At 40.2% G+C, this 16250-nt stretch overlaps 1 protein-coding gene across 2 annotated transcripts in view; it reads left to right on the top strand.

Moving 5' to 3' along the window:
* Positions 1-16250, top strand: part of KCNQ5 (potassium voltage-gated channel subfamily Q member 5) — a 591803-nt gene that overhangs the window by 569739 nt on the left and 5814 nt on the right. For both annotated transcript variants that reach the window (XM_033217657.1, XM_033217658.1), the window contains 2 exons: positions 13555-13686; positions 15526-15652. In XM_033217657.1, the coding sequence (XP_033073548.1) occupies positions 13555-13686; positions 15526-15652 (259 nt within the window). The remainder of the gene's footprint in view (positions 1-13554; positions 13687-15525; positions 15653-16250) is intronic.

Below are 16250 nucleotides of genomic sequence, written 5' to 3' on the forward strand. Positions count from 1 at the left end.
TCTGCTGGGGCCTGAGCTAGGCAGTCATGATGGAGAAGAGTGAAGGATGGATTTCAGATAGGATTTGAATATTTACTGATTGGAGAGGATGGAGGGAAAGAACAGGAGGAATCAAGGATGGCACATCTGGAGGATGGTGAGACAGGCTGGCTTTAGGGGAGATGGTGCATTATTGCGAGTGTTGAGTTCAAGCAGTCACAGCAGGGCCCAACAGGTAGGTGGATCTCTGAATCTGACATCCAGGAGAGCAATCTGGAATATGGACAAATTTGGTAGCTGTCAGCACAGAGATAAATGGTTTGCAGAAGTCTCACCCCAGGGAGTAAAAAGAGAAGATGGTCAACACAGAAGTCTAAGGTTCACAAACAGGAGCTGCAAAAGTAAGAATGCTCTGAAGGAGACAGATTCAAAGCAGCCAGACAGATGGAAAACCAGGAGAGTGTGACAGAAGAGGAGCCAGAGGAGGAAAGTGTTTCAAGCAGGAGGCAGATGTTAACGCTGTTAAATGCCGCTAAGAGGTCAAAGAAGATAAAAAATGAGAAGGTGCTTTGAAAGTGGCAACAAGGAGGTCATCCGTGACTTCGGAGAAAAATTCAGTAGAAGGAAAAGGGTTTGAAGCCAGATGGTAAATAGAACACTTTCTTAAATTACCAGAATCTTTCACTCTAATATGAACATAGATGAAGTGTCAAGAATTTCTTTGTAACTAGCAAAGGCTCATCAACTCTTCTAAAATAGCTCAGATCTGATCAGCGAACTGAAGAACCACTAATGACATTTCAGAGTTCCTGAAGTGGGTATGCAAATCAGGCCTCACTGTTACCCTGGGTTGGGTGATAAAGTTTTTCAGTTTTCTTGCCCCTGTGTTCTTCCTGTTCTGAAAGGCATGTATGGGACCATTATCTTCACCATCCCTAAAATGCAGTCTCAGCTGTGAATCCTTCTTACATCTTACTTCATATTTCAGGCAAGAATACTCCGCAAGTAAAGAAGAGGCACATGTTTGCCATTGTGGGTTTTGTTAAATCTACAGGCTGTTTAATCATCACCAGTTCTTAATTTTGCTGATGGCATCTCTGCTATTTTAGCAGAGGTGATGAGTCTTTGTTTGCAAGTCACTATTAAGACATTCTTGACAGTCAATCTATGACATGTTACAGTAAAGGACGCTGCTAAAAGAACATTTTATGGATCATTTAGCACATATCTTTAAAATCAGCTAATATACTCCCTGGAATGTTCTTTTTGCTTGTTTTTGTTTTGAAGGTAATTACTTGTGGCTACATTTGCTCTGAGGCTATGTTAAAGTAGTGTTTTCACTGAAAATGCACTTACTTTGTAGCATGTGAGATACTAAACCTTTTATTTTACTATAATTTAAACTGAGTTTTCTATTATTTGCTAAAAATATAGAATCTCCTATTCCATGCTAAAAATATTTTAAAGTAGTCAACATGTACAGTCAATTTATTTATTTACTTATTCATTTCACACTTTAAAATTTATGCAAGATTTTACACTCCTAAGAAAACTAAATCCCTAAATTTAGTCGCCATATCAATGCTTACAAATTCCTGGCAGGAAACACTTCCTCAGATCTGGAAGTTCTTGCTTGGGTTTTACTACTCTTACACTCTTAAAAGAAAATCCAACAAAATCTGCAGGAGGGGTCAGGTGCAGTGACTCAGGCCTATAAAATTTCAATACTTTGGGAGGCTGAGCTGGGAGGATGGCTTGAGCCCAGGAGTTTGAAACCAACCTGGGAAACATAGCGAGACCCATCTCTGCAAAAATTTATTTATCTATTTATTTATTTTATTTATTTATTTTTTTTTTTTTTTGAGGCGGAGTCTCGCTCTGTGGCCCAGGCTGGAGTGCAGTGGCCGGAATGCCCAGCTAGTTTTTTGTATTTTTTTTTAGTAGAGACGGGGTTTCACCGTGTTAGCCAGGATGGTCTCGATCTCCTGACCTTGTGATCCGCCCGTCTCGGCCTCCCAAAGTGCCGGGATTACAGGCTTGAGCCACCGCGCCCGGCCTACAAACATTTAAAAAAAAAGCTCTGCAGGAGAGCCTACTAGATCCTGCATATAAAGGACAATAATGGCAAGCATTAGCAGAACAAGTCTACTTTCAGTGGTGGAAACAGTGTGGCCAGAGAATGTCTGAATGTCCTAAGTGAGCCAAATGGAATATCTGCTTGCCCCTACAGTGAGAACATCAGACAGACTGTACACACGTGGAACTAATTTACTTTTCTCTATTAAGAGTTAAAACCAAGAAAATGAGACAAATCAGTGCATCCAGGGACTCCTGGGGTTCCTTAGTCTCGTCTAGTAACCCAATCTAAGATGAAAGAAGAGTGGAGGAATCTTAGGTATATAATTTTATAACTTGCTTTGCAGGTTATAAAACTGTCAGAGTTTGAATACTGTAAACACAAATACAAATCTATATTGTTGAATTATGTTTACGTATTAATAGGAAAACAGCATTAAAAAGTATTCTAAATAACTAACACATATGCCTTCAATAGTGACCCAAATTATCAAGCCCCGCAGCCCTAGTTGTCTGCTGGATTTGTTCCATGATCAATTTCGAGTGAGGACTGCCTCAGGGGAAATTCTGTGATCAAAAGGCTCTGGGTCACCTGAAGGATGAGCCCTGGGGTCCGTGCTTTTAAGACAGATAGATGGTGTATTTCTCATGGAGAGTCAGAAATCAGAAGATAGAATTTTCCAAACTGAAAGAGGGAGTATTTCAGTCTGTTTTCTGATGTTTGTAACAGTATCTGAAACTGAGTAGTATAAGGAAAATGAATTTATTTCTTACAGTTATGGAGGTTGGGAGATCTTAAGGGGGGAGGTGCACCTGGTGAGGGCCTTCTTGTTTGTGGGGACTCTCTGTGGCATCCTGAGGCAGCACAGGGCATCACATAGCAAGGGGACTGAGCATGCTAAGTGCTAGCTTAGGTCTCTCTTCCACTTCTTATAAAGCCACCAGTTCCCCTCTCATGATAGCTCATTAATCCATTAATCCATAATTCATTCATACAGACAGAACCCTCACGATCCAATCACCTCTTATAAGTTCCACCCCTCAATACTGCCACTTTGAGCATAAAATTTCAACATGAATTTTGGAGAGGACATTCAAACCATAACAGAGGGATGTGAAATGCATGTCAGTAGTGTAAGTTAACCCAAATAACCACCATAAAGTGAGGGGTTAAAGGAGAGAAACCCACATCCACCCCATAAACATAAGATCTGCAATTACAAGGGGGCCATTCAGCAACCTTCAGAAACTTAATAATATCCCCAGAGATGAGGGTGCGGAGTAGGTGAAGGACTGTCATCTCCTCCAGAAATCATTTCTGATCACCTCTACCAATCTGGGTTAAACACCCCTCTTCTGCATTCCCATATCACCCTGGGCTTCCCAGCACCTTGCACATCACAAAGTGAATTGTAACTGTCTGCCTACTTGTCTGTCTGCCCTACTAGACTGGAAGTGCCCCAGCAATAGGATTTGTTTCTTCATCGCTGTATCCCTGGCGTCTAGCACAGAAGCTGGCATATAGTAGGCACTCAATAAATGTTTGATGAATGAATGAATGGACAAATTCTCGAGTCCCACTCATCAGGCATCACTAGGGGAGGCAGTCACATGGAGCTTATCTAGAGAGCTCCAAGCTCTGGACAAATGAAACTCTCAAATCCTATCAGAGCTCACAGTTGCAGCAACCATTGTCTTGCAGCATGATTGTAGAGAGGAAGAGACTGGGGACCAAATGATCATTGTCTTCACATAGGAGGCTTCTTTAACTCTGCCAGCTCCCAGCAGTTAACAGTTTGGAGCCTAACACAATACTCAGCACAACGTCATAGATGCTCAATGAATATTCATTGAAAGAATGAATGAATCAGTCACTTTAGCACTTCCTTTCCCTTCCAAGGTAATCCTTTGAAAAATTAATGGAACTTCTTAACTACTTCTTGCATGAAACTTCAGACCTCACTCAAGGAAGGGGAGGCATTTGGGTTCTGATTAGAAGTCTGACACCAAGGCACTCTGACGCCATGCCTATGGGTCTGACATGTGCGACTTAGAAGATTTTGCAAGCCGGCATGAATCACGATCACTTCTTTGCATGACAGCAGGGATTGTTCCACCTCAAACGCACTCCACCACCACACGCCACCGCCACCCCAATCCTGTCTCTACTCCGGTGGCTTTCAACCTTGGCCACACATTAGCATCACCTGAAAAGTTTTATAAAATCTTTGGACCACGCCCTGGAACAATTAAAACAGAATTTCCGGAGGCAGGACGCAAGCATTTTTTAAAGCTCCCTAGGTGATTCCAAAGAGCAGCCAGGCTTGGGAAGTACTGCTGTCTTGACAGTCAATCAAACTGCCTCTTCAGTTCACAGTTGGCTGAGCCCTCTCCGCCCTGCACATGGTTTGGCTGCTGGCTGGGTCCGTCCATCTGTTTGGTGGTGGCAGCAGTCACTGCTGCTTCTGTTTTCTCATCGTTCTTATCGCTGCATATTCATATGCAATATTTTTACCCAAATTTAGAGGATTGGAATAAGACTTTTGTAAGATTTTAGAACTCATGGCAGCACAACAAATGCACCTACATTTCCTTATAAGTGCACATGTGTTCGTGTGTATATATAGATGTCGTCTACCCAGAGTTTCACTTTGCTTTAGTTATTTCTTCATGCTCAGAAAATTGTATGAGCAGACTTCAGTTTCAAGAGGATGTACCAGTTTAGGTTTGTGATGAATCTTTTACACCCTCTAGTGGTACTGCTGGGACATGTCAGTTTTGTGCGATAGGTTTATTGGACTCCTAGTCTCTTCATAACCAACAGCATCAAGGGAGACAAACCTTAGTGGTCTTTTGCTCTTTGCTGCTGTATTAGTCCCAGGGATGCAATTTACCCTCATGAAGAAAAGAAGCAGGTATGTGACTTACTCCTCAGGCTTTTGCTGGTCCTCCAAAAGGCTCGTCATAAGTGCTCAATGAATATTCACTGAAAGAATGGATGAATCAGTCACTTCGGCACTCCCTTTCCCTTCTAAGGTAATCTTTTGAAAAATTAGTGGAACTTCTTAACTACTTCTTGCATGAAACTTCAGACCTTTCTCAAGGAAGGAGAGACATAGTAAAAACAGGACATTCACTTAGCAAAAGTTTATTGAACACTTACTATGTGCCAGACACATGTGAGTAAAAAGAACCATATCATATCAAAGTGTCTTTTCATTGTTGTTATTTCATGAAAGTATTAAGATCTTAATGTTAAGACTATAGAGGAACCTTATGATTAAGAGCTCAAAGCTGGAGCCAAACTGGTTCACATGCTAATTCCACAATTACTGGATGTTTAACATCAGGCAAGTTACTTAACCCCTCTGTGCCTCAGTTTCTTTATCTGCAAAATGGAGATGGCAATAGTACCCTTATCATAGAATTATACTATAAAGTGCTGTCTAATATTATTATCATTTTAATCATTAAATGTATCTTAAAGTTCCTAATTTAACTCTAGAATGATTTGCCCAGACATTCTTTCTAGTAGGAAATACACAAGTCATACCAAACTTTTTTTGTAAGCATGTAAGAGGCCACCAAGGTCTTCTGCTTCTTCTCCAGGCCAGTTCATGGACTTTCATTTATTCCTGGCTTCAGGGCATTTTCTCTTAGCTCTTCTTATCTAAACCAGGGGTCAGCAAACTATAGCCAGGGGATCAAAATCTAACCCAAGGGGCTTGTTTTTATAAATAAAGTTTTATTGAAATGTAGTTACACTCATTCATTTATTTATTGTCCTATGGCTGCTCGCATGCTATAGTGGCTGACTTGAGTACTTTCAGCAAAGACCGTACAACCCACAAAGCATAAAATATTTACACCTGGCCCTTTATAGAAGAAGTTTTCGGGCCCTTGTCTAGACTCTGAGTTGCTCTGGACTTGCTCCCAGCTGTGTTTAGAGATTAAGACACAGAAGATTTGGGCTAGCCTATGTGAGAATTAAGCATGAGACCAGATTTCACTCTTCTACCTGCCAACAAGGACTCCCCTACTCCCCTGGTCTCCCCACCACCCCATTATCCTGTATTAAAGCCCTTAGTATATGAAATGCAAGTCTTATGGAAAAAAATTGAAGAACTGAAAGACTTTTAGAATTCATAGTTCGATAGCTACTTTGAGACATTTTCCTCAATTTTCAGCACCCACATATTTTTCCTGGTATCTAGAATTCTTGAACTCTGAGCTTCCTTGCTCCCTGCAAATAACTAGATAATGGCCTACTCTCTCCTCTTCTCAAAGGCTAATTGGGTAGCTTTTTGCTCATGATATACCTTGGGAATATATTATATATCTATATTGCTGGAAAATATACCTTGTAAAGCAAAACTAACAGACTCCAATGAGACTGATGTATATATCCTACAAAATGAGGTAAAGTAAGCAGACAGCCCCCAAAATTTGTGATAAAAGGTAAAACATTACAATTATTGGAGGTGGGTAACCCATATTAGCCATGGACTGATTCCCAGAAGGGACCCTATGAGAGAATGCAGATGGCCAGGTTGAAAGGCAGATGTATTCCAAGCATGGGATCCCCTCTGGAAAGACAAGGACAGAGATGAATAGATGAATAAATGACTAACGTGGCTTTGGATTCATTTGCGTGAGACTGTCAGAGCATACAAGGCACAGTAGGAGGTCAGACCCATAGACAGCCTAAACATTCTCCTTAATGTTTACAAGATTGCCTGCCTGGGACTCACTCTGTGATACAGCACCATGAGTGGAATGGTAAAAATGTGGACCTCGGCATCTGCAGTAACCTTGTTCTTACTAGTTCTGTGACCTTGAACAGGTAACTCAACCTCCTGACCTTTACTTGACCCAGATGTCAAAAGTGGAAAATTCTTAGAGTTTTAAGTTGACAGAATGCAGGTAAAGTGCTTAGCATCCAGCTAAAGCCATCCAGCCAGGCACAACTCCTGAAGACCCACTCAACATTAAGTTGAAGAGAGCAAGATCTATGTCTTGCTCAACTTCGTGTTCCCGCCATCCAGCTCTGTGTCCGGCAGATGGATAGTGGGTGCCCAGGTTAAGTTCATTGCATCATAAAGACAGAGGCAGATCCAGGCATTCCAATGATAGATGACCAGAGAAATAAGAAAATGCTGCAGGGGTCAAGGAGGACAATACTAAATACTCAGAGATGCTTTCTCAAACTTAGCTTAGACACAAATTTTCCTCCCTCTACCTTCTATTTTGATCATGAAAATCATGTACTGGCCTGGAAGAAGTGAGAGGGGATTGGGTAGAAAGAGGGAGGCTGAGATCATTGAATAATGTAAACATGTCAAGTTACGTGACCCCGCTGACCAGGCATCTTCATTCACAGAGTATGATGGCTAAAACAGTTAGGAGCCCCAGAGAGCATCCCTCACACCTGGTCCTGCTTAGAGCAAGCCAGGCACACATGATGTTTGGAAACACTGATAGCAATCTCCTAGGAATGAAAAACTGAGATTGTATTCTTTGTAGACTCTAGCCACATGTTTTCTATTGTTTTCTTGATGGTCTTATAATAAACCTCCCATGTTCATTAAACTCGGGGCCAAGTGTTGGAATATCAAGAGTAGAAGACATAATCCCTACATTCGAGGGTCTTACACAGTCTAGTGGAGGAAGCTAGTATATGAGCAAATAATTATAGTGTGGTGTGTTACATACTAAGCTAGAGGTTAATAGAGAAGAGATCAACTGTTTTGTTGGAATCATAAAAATGTCCATGAAAGAAGTGAGCTTTTTTTGAGACAAGGTCTCACTCTGTTACCCAGGCTGGAGTGCAGTGGCAAGACTGTGGAGGCTCACTGCAGCCTCGACCTCCTGGACTCAAGTGATCCTCCCGCCTCAGCCTCCCAAGTAGCTGGGAGCATAGGCATGTGCCCTCATGCATGGTTAATTTTTTATTCTTTGTAGAGATGGGGGTCTCACTATGTTGCCCAGGCTGGTCTCAAACTCCTAGGCTCAAGCAATCCTCCCTCCTCAGCCTCCCAAAGTGCTGTGATTACACGTGTAAGCCACTGCACCTGGCCAAAAGAAGTGACTTTAAAGCAAATTCTTGAAAACACAGCAGGATTTCAGGAAAAAGAAATAGCAAATGGAAGTAATTGAAGTTTATAACTGATTGGCTAGTGTTTTTGTGGACCTATACATACTTTATTGTTGCTGGAACCTAAAGTTCCAAGGAGGAAGTGGAAGGTGATGAGGCAAGAGAGATAGACAGAGGCCAATTTATAAACAGCCATATAGGATATGCTTCTAGGGAGTTTGATGTTTATCCTATAGGCCATGAAAAACTAATGAAAGACTTTAGAAGGGAGGCAATATGCCCTTACTTGCATTTTGAAAGGTTTGTTCTTTCTAAGGCTATAGCAGCAGAGATACAAATGAGGGGACAGCTTTGAGAGCTATTAGGACATGCCTGGTCTTCTTTTAACAAAAGTAAAATGACAGGGTCATCATTCTTTATATAAATTATTGATTTCAAAAATATCTACAGGCCAGGTGCAGTGGCTCATGCTTGTAATCCCAGCACTTTGGGAAGCCAAGGCAAACGGATCACATGAGCTCCGGAGTTTGAGACCAGCCTGGGCAACATAGGGAGACCCCTATCTCTACAAAAAATATAAAAATTAACCAGTGTAGGGGTATGTCCTTGTAGGTCCAGCTACTCAGGAGGCTGAGATGGGAGGATTGGCAGATCTGGGAGGTCAAGGCTGAAGTGAGCCATGATTGTGCCACTGCACTCCACCCGGCATGACAGAATGAGACCTTGTCTCAAAAAAAAGAAGAAGAAAAAAAGAAAGTCTATGCTTTTAAACGTTCCCTCCACACTTACAAACCATAGAACCTGATTTAGAACTTTCATATCTCACTTCAAATCTCTTTAATGTTTTTGTTTTCAATCCACAACACAGCCAGTTGAGAAGATCTATTTGATCTCCATCTTCAAAAACTTAATTCTAATAAGTAAGTTTTTTTAGCCTCAATAATACACTGGCAAATGCTGAACAACCAGCTCTTCTGGAGAAGGAAACCCTGATTTGCATTGTTTGCCAATTTCTGTAGTGTAAATATTCCTGTCGTAGCTGTTTTCAAGCTACCAATGTGACATCACTGAGCAGGAGTTGAGAAGACGGGCAATATTACATTATTAGGTAGAATTTCCATGTTACAGACACAATAGAGGTGAACAACTCAAGAGCATAGACAGTAATATACAGTAAAATAATTAGGAAATGGTGAGGTTTGAGTACATATTACCTTTGTTTTTAATATAATGTACTTGATTGTAAGTCTATATAATCTAATTTTTAGTAATAGCTGTATTTAATAACCACCAAAATTCTTTTTTTTAAATACTAGTTCTAGGGTACATGTACACAACACACAGGTTTGTTACATAGGTATACATATGCCATGTTGGTTTGCTGCACCCATTAACTCATCATTTACATTAGGTATTTCTCCTAATGTTATCCCTCCCCCTCCCGGCCACCCCACCACAGGCCCCGGGGTGTGATGTTCCCCGCCCTTTGTCCAGGTGTTCTCATTGTTCAATTCCCACCTATGAGTGAGAACATGCGGTGTTTAATAACCACCAAAATTCTTAAAAGTAGTCAGTGCTTGGGAGTCAATGCAAGCTTGCTCAAGGCATCACTGCACATACTCCTCTTTTCTAAATAATTGAAATGATATTTATTAATCCAATTTTCACTATTTAATTCTCATACATAAAGTAGAAAAATCTGTAGGCAAAGCACTGGAGAAAAGGTAATACCACCTGAGGAGTGGTATGATGTATAAAAATAAATGATAAACCCATTAAGGGTTTTAAAATCTACTCTGTTTTGCATACTTATCATTATGTGAGTGTATTGAAATAACATAAAAGATAATCAGTTTCATTTTTAGTATTGATCAAAATTATAAGCCATAGATTTTAATTTTAACTTTAGCTAGCTAGCTCATAAATAGTAAATTATGTAAGTAAAAAATGAAATTATTTAAGGCCTGCATAAACTATGACTGTGTGAGTGCTAGAGTGCAATATTATCTATCAAATGCCTTCAAAATGTATTTTCTGTTAAAACATCTCTGAAAGGAAAACAGAAAAGCAACAAGCAACTTTAGATGAATTATCTGAAAGAGTGCACATAACATCCCACTAAGAAACAATGGCAGATCCCCATTAGGGCAAAAAAGGTAGTTGGAAGTATGTGGGTTCACATCTGAGCAGACGCGTCCCAAACCACAAATGTCTGAGCTACAGCCAGAGAGAACACACTGATATATGCTGTAGCTTGTCCCTCTTCTACCACCATAGGAAAAAAAGAACTGCCAAAGATCCCACTCAGACTTCTCAATTCTCCAGAATTGATGCCATGGGAAAACCAGGAGGTATTGTGGGAGTGGGAACCAGACAGATCTGGGTGGAATCCTGGTTTTGCCTCATACCAGTTGCTTGTTTTGGGGGGCAAGTCACTTAAGTTCTTTGAACCTCAGTTTCCCAAAATATAAATAGGAGAAGGGAATATCTTATCAAGTGCTACTGAAGACGTACAAAGTACTTCACATAACAAGTGGTAGACAGATGTTATGAAAACACAATCACACAACAACAATAAAACCACCTTGGGATGTATGAAGATGGTTTTCCTTTTTTCCTGCCCACCCAGGCATCATTAGCTGCTTTGAAGATAGCAAAGAAGGGTTCTAGGCTGTTAGATTAGCTCTTCTGGTTTTATTCTTTTTTTTTTTTTTTTTTTTTTTTTTTTTTTGAGACGGAGTCTCGCTGTGTCTCCCAGGCTGGAGTGCAGTGGCACGATCTCGGCTCACTGCAAGCTCCGCCTCCCGGCTTCCCGCCATTCTCCCGCCTCAGCCTCCGAGTAGCTGGGACTACAGGCGCCCGCCACCGCGCCCGGCTAGTTTTTTGTATTTTTAGTAGAGACGGGGTTTCACCGTGATTAGCCAGGAGGGTCTCGATCTCCTGACCTCGTGATCCGCCCGCCTCAGCCTCCCAAAGTGCTGGGATTACAGGCTTGAGCCACCGCACCCGGCTGGTTTTATTCTTAATATGACTCAGGTTAGAGAATCTTCTCTTTATCTCTTTCTTTCCTTCCTCCTCTTATTCAACAAATATTTTTTACTGTGTCAGAAACTGTGCTAAGCTCTAAGCACACAATGTTCAGGAAGAATAGTAACAGGCATAGTAGAAGTGGTAACAACAATAGCTAACTTTTATTAAGCACTGACTGTTGAATAAAAGACATCTAGGCCAGGCTCAGTGGTTCACGCCTGTAATCCGAGCATTTTGGGAGGCCAACGCGGGCAGATCATGAGGTCACAAGTTCGAGACCAGCCAGGCCAATGTGGTGAAACCCTGTCTCTACTAAAGATACAAAAAATTAGCCAGGTGTGGTGGCAAGTACCTGTAATTCCCAGCTACTTGGGAGGCTGAGGCAGGAGAATTGCTTGAACCTGGGAGGTGGAAATTGCAGTGAGCCGAGATCACGCCATGCACTCCCGCCTGGATGACAGGGTGAGACTCCAACTCAAAAAAAAAAAAAAAAAAAAAGACATCCATGTCTGCCTTTACCTAATTGACAGTCTGGTATAGGGAAACATGTTTACATAATCGCTCAGGACCAGAAATTTCACATGTAACATATTTTTCTCAGTTTTTTTTTAATACAGGACACTAAGGCTGTATGAAACCTAAATGCTGGTAAACCAATTTGGAACCAAAGCTCAATACGAAGAAGTTAAATTAAAATTATTCTTTACTTTCTGCTGAATAATTTTGCTTAAATGTTTTTGGGGGCAAAATACAAAACCTACACTGAATAAAGAAGAGATTGGTGAAAAACATGTGGTTAGAGAAAGGGAGTAAGAATATTATAGATAAGTGATTCAGGAATAATTAGGATATAATTAACTGAAAGTTAATAATACAATTGCAAGGTAGGGTTTAGGCTTTTTAACCTATAAAACAATTTGGATTCCTGAAATCAGCTGTCACCTAAGATAGGCAATGGACGTTTTCTTTTTAAACTTTGCATTTGTTCCTAATCTTCCCACTTTCCACCAAGTGACAACAAATTTTGTCTCTTAGTGACTGATTCCCAGCCTGGGATCTACAAGTGTAGTAATGGAAGTCTATGGGCCATTTAATAGTTGAAAAACACCAACAGGTTTACATTTACCTGCAATAAGGCTACACAAACTAATTCAAATGGTATGTTTCTCTGCTTTCATCAGAAATTGCATCAAGTTATTGCAGGAACTAGTTATCTTAGGCAGATTAGCTATTGATGGCATCATGGAATTTGTTGATGAAATATCGTTTTAAAAGATGGGGCCAGGCCGGGCGCGGTGGCTCAAGCCTGTAATCCCAGCACTTTGGGAGGCCGAGACGGGCGGATCACGAGGTCAGGAGATCGAGACCATCCTGGCTAACACAGTGAAACCCCGTCTCTACTAAAAAATACAAAAAAATTAGCCGGGCGAGGTGGCGGGCGCCTGTAGTCCCAGCTACTCGGGAGGCTGAGGCAGGAGAATGGCGTGAACCCGGGAGGCGGAGCTTGCAGTGAGCTGAGATCTGGCCACCGCACTCCAGCCTGGGTGGCAGAGCGAGACTCCGTCTCAAAAAAAAAAAAAAAAAAAAAAAGATGGGGCCCATGTTGCGGGAGGTATTGTAATAAGAGGTCTCTGGTTCTGAAAAGCTTAGGCTCCCTAGTTTAGTTAAGAAATATGTTATGGCAGGGACTGATGGCTCATGCCTGTAGTCCCAGCACTTGGGGAGGCTGAGGCAGGAGGACTGCTTGAGCCCAAGAGTTAGAGCCTGGGCAACATAGTGAGACCTCATCTCAAAACAAAAACAAAAATAAAAAAAAAGTGTATTATGTTTAAAACAAAAAGAACTTGGCTAGTTAATCCAGCAGTATTCTGCAGGAATAATTTATGAGGGAACAAAACGCAAATTTCCATATTAATGTGCATTTCCCTAGAGAGAACAGAGTGTTTTGCAAACACATTTGTATCTCAAAAATGCATGTAGTTCCATAAAAGACCATTTTAACAGCCTTTATATTTTTTAAGGGATGTTATTACTAGGTGTTATATCTTGGACTTCTAGAGATCACATGGAAAAGTTAGAATTGCATTTTGACTTTAACTTTCATTCAGGGTTTCAGTGGACATTAAAAAGGCAAAACACTTAGTGTTCAGCCTCTTTTTTATTGCGTTTTTCTATTCTTAAGGTGTGTCTCACATGAGATGTTCTTAAATTGTCCACTGTAATCTCAGTCTTTTATATTACACATCTGCAGAAGCCAAAAATAATTTGATGCATGACTTTTCCCCCCAGAGTTTCTTACTGTATTTACTGGTAAACTATTTTGGTAACTTATATTAACAGTTATAAAGATTAATATGTAATATGTTCTCATACAGAATTATGAAATTTCATGTTGCAAAACGGAAGTTTAAGGAAACATTACGTCCATATGATGTAAAAGATGTCATTGAACAATATTCTGCTGGTCATCTGGACATGTTGTGTAGAATTAAAAGCCTTCAAACACGGTAAGCAATGAAAATGTCATTCCTTGTAAAGGAATGGGCATAGAAACTATCTAGGAAGAACTTCTCTTTAGTAGAGTAAGCCTCTGAACTCCATATTTTTAATTCATTTTTAGTGGGCAAATGGAATTTGCTTTTAACATTGATTTTATTTTGCTTTTAACATAGATATAACTCAGGCATTCAAAGCATCCAACTGTCTCATTTTCCTCATCTGTAAAAATGGAAAGAAAGTTAGTTCTTGCCTCATAGGGTTGTCATGAGGATTGAATGAGTTAATGCATGTAATTCATAACATGTAACAGACCTGGCACTGTGTCTAATAAACATCAATGGTTGTTGCTGATGTTTGAATTATTACCGCTGCCCCTAAATTATCTAAATTCTAATCGTCCTTTGGGAATAACGTAGTATTTCTCCTTCAGTAAGTTTCATCCAACCATCCAACCTGTGAAGACAGGCCTTTCTCTGACCTTTATACAGTGGTAGAGTCTACTGCAGAGCACAAGAGCACTCAGAATCTTGGTGTGCTGGGCCAAAATTGAGACTTGGCCGTTGTTTGTTTCCTGGTTGCAAGTGTGTTCACCTTGCTCTGGGCTAAGATTGAGCTCTTTCCTTCATTCATGTCCTGTATGGCTCTAGATATATAGTATCCTTCTAGTAGCATCTTATTGAGTGATTAAAAGAAATGAATTCCATATGTTAATTCCAACCACATATAGTTGATTGTGATTATCTCAAAGCCAAAATATTTAGTAAGTTCAGTGTTTGAAGAGCCTTGCTTTATTATCAGCACAAATCACCAGCATTTGTGATTGTATAGTGCCCAAAATGCAAGGACTGAGTCTTGAACTTTTTTTATGTCCTCACAGCACACTTAGCCCAGTGTGAGGCATAGAATGGGCCCTTAGTAAAATACCTGTTCATCAATTGCTATAGAAATAACAATTTGTTAACTCATTCAGCAGGTAATTATTGAGCCCATCGTGTGTGCCAGGACCTGTGGACATCCAGAGACTGATAAAATAATGACCCAGACCTTGTAGTTTGCAGTTTAGTAGATTAGATGTCATGGCAGGAAGTGAGTACTGCCTATGTTTCTCTGCAGACAAAGCAAACTGGAAAATTGTCAATACTCTTGATAATTCAATTCTAAACACATACAAAAAAAGAAGAAAGTGATTCTCATTTAGGCCGATCAAGTTTTCTTGGAAATTGCTTTAATTCATTCTGTAACATCTGTAACATGACCAGAGATTGTGGTCATATTACAATCTCTGCCTAGATGGCCATGGCCTTCTAAGTTCTTTAATAAAACTGTCTATGATTCCCAAGGTTTTATAAAGTTGAACTGCTACAGAATTTATAGAACTAATCTTGGGTTTCTAGCTCATGTATTTTCTCCAACTTGAATTCCAAAAGAAAAAGACCATAGCTTTCTTATCTGCTTATCTTTCACATATGTACAATAAATGCTCATAGACTAATCTGTTCTATTAATGTAAGATAACTGTAGTTATGATTTTTGTCATATTTTGAAATGGTTAAATTCAGGAACTGCCTAATCAGAAGTAGAAACATATTACTTTGTAGTTTAGGACACTTTTACTTCAGAAGATCACTCGTAAGTGATTTCATCTTGGACTAGAATAATGAGAAAATTAATCTCATGTGTAATCTCATGTTAAAATAAGCATATCAACTGGAAGAAGTTCTTTCTTATTTCATCTTACGTAAATTGAAGATAACTGTATTTAATTTTTTTTCCCAAAACTCTTCATTCTGGCCTAGGGCAATCTCCACCTTCAGCCCTCATAATCAGATCTCCTCTTTCTCTGATAGTGTTGATCAAATTCTTGGAAAAGGGCAAATCACATCAGATAAGAAGAGCCGAGAGAAAATAACAGCAGAACATGAGACCACAGATGATCTCAGTATGCTCGGTCGGGTGGTCAAGGTTGAAAAACAGGTACAACTCCATTACGCTGAGTAACTTTTTAGCCAGAATTTTTTAAATCAAAATGTATTGCCGGGCACGGTGGCTCACACCTGTAATCCCAGCACTTTGGGAGGCCGAGGCGGGCGGATCACAAGGTCAGGAGATCGAGACCATCCTATCCTGGCTAACACGGTGAAACCCCATCTCTATTAAAAATACAAAAAATTAGCCGGGTGTGGTGGTGCGTGCCTGTAGTCTCAGCTACTCGGAGGCTGAAGCAGGAGAATGACGTGAACCCAGGAGGCGGAGCTTGCAGTGAGCCAAGATGGTGCCACTGCACTCCAGCCTGGGCAACAAAGCGAGACTCCGTCTCAAAAAACAATAAAAATAAATAAATTTTATTATAGGCAATTGTATGTATTACAGTGATTATTTTAAAATAAATAAAATCACAAAATAGTGAATAAAATTAAATGTTCTTTGTGTGTAGGTAGTGCTGTCTGAAATACTTTGGATTTCCATTTAAGGAATAGAAAATTTCATCTCATCAATTAATAGTTAATTGGAACCAACTGTAGATTTCTAATAGTTGAAAATTGTTTTAAAATAACAAAGATCTATTCTTCAT

The sequence above is a fragment of the Trachypithecus francoisi genome, unplaced genomic scaffold (assembly GCF_009764315.1).
Source record: "Trachypithecus francoisi isolate TF-2019V2 unplaced genomic scaffold, Tfra_2.0 Lachesis_group10, whole genome shotgun sequence".
Classification (NCBI taxonomy): domain Eukaryota; kingdom Metazoa; phylum Chordata; class Mammalia; order Primates; family Cercopithecidae; genus Trachypithecus; species Trachypithecus francoisi.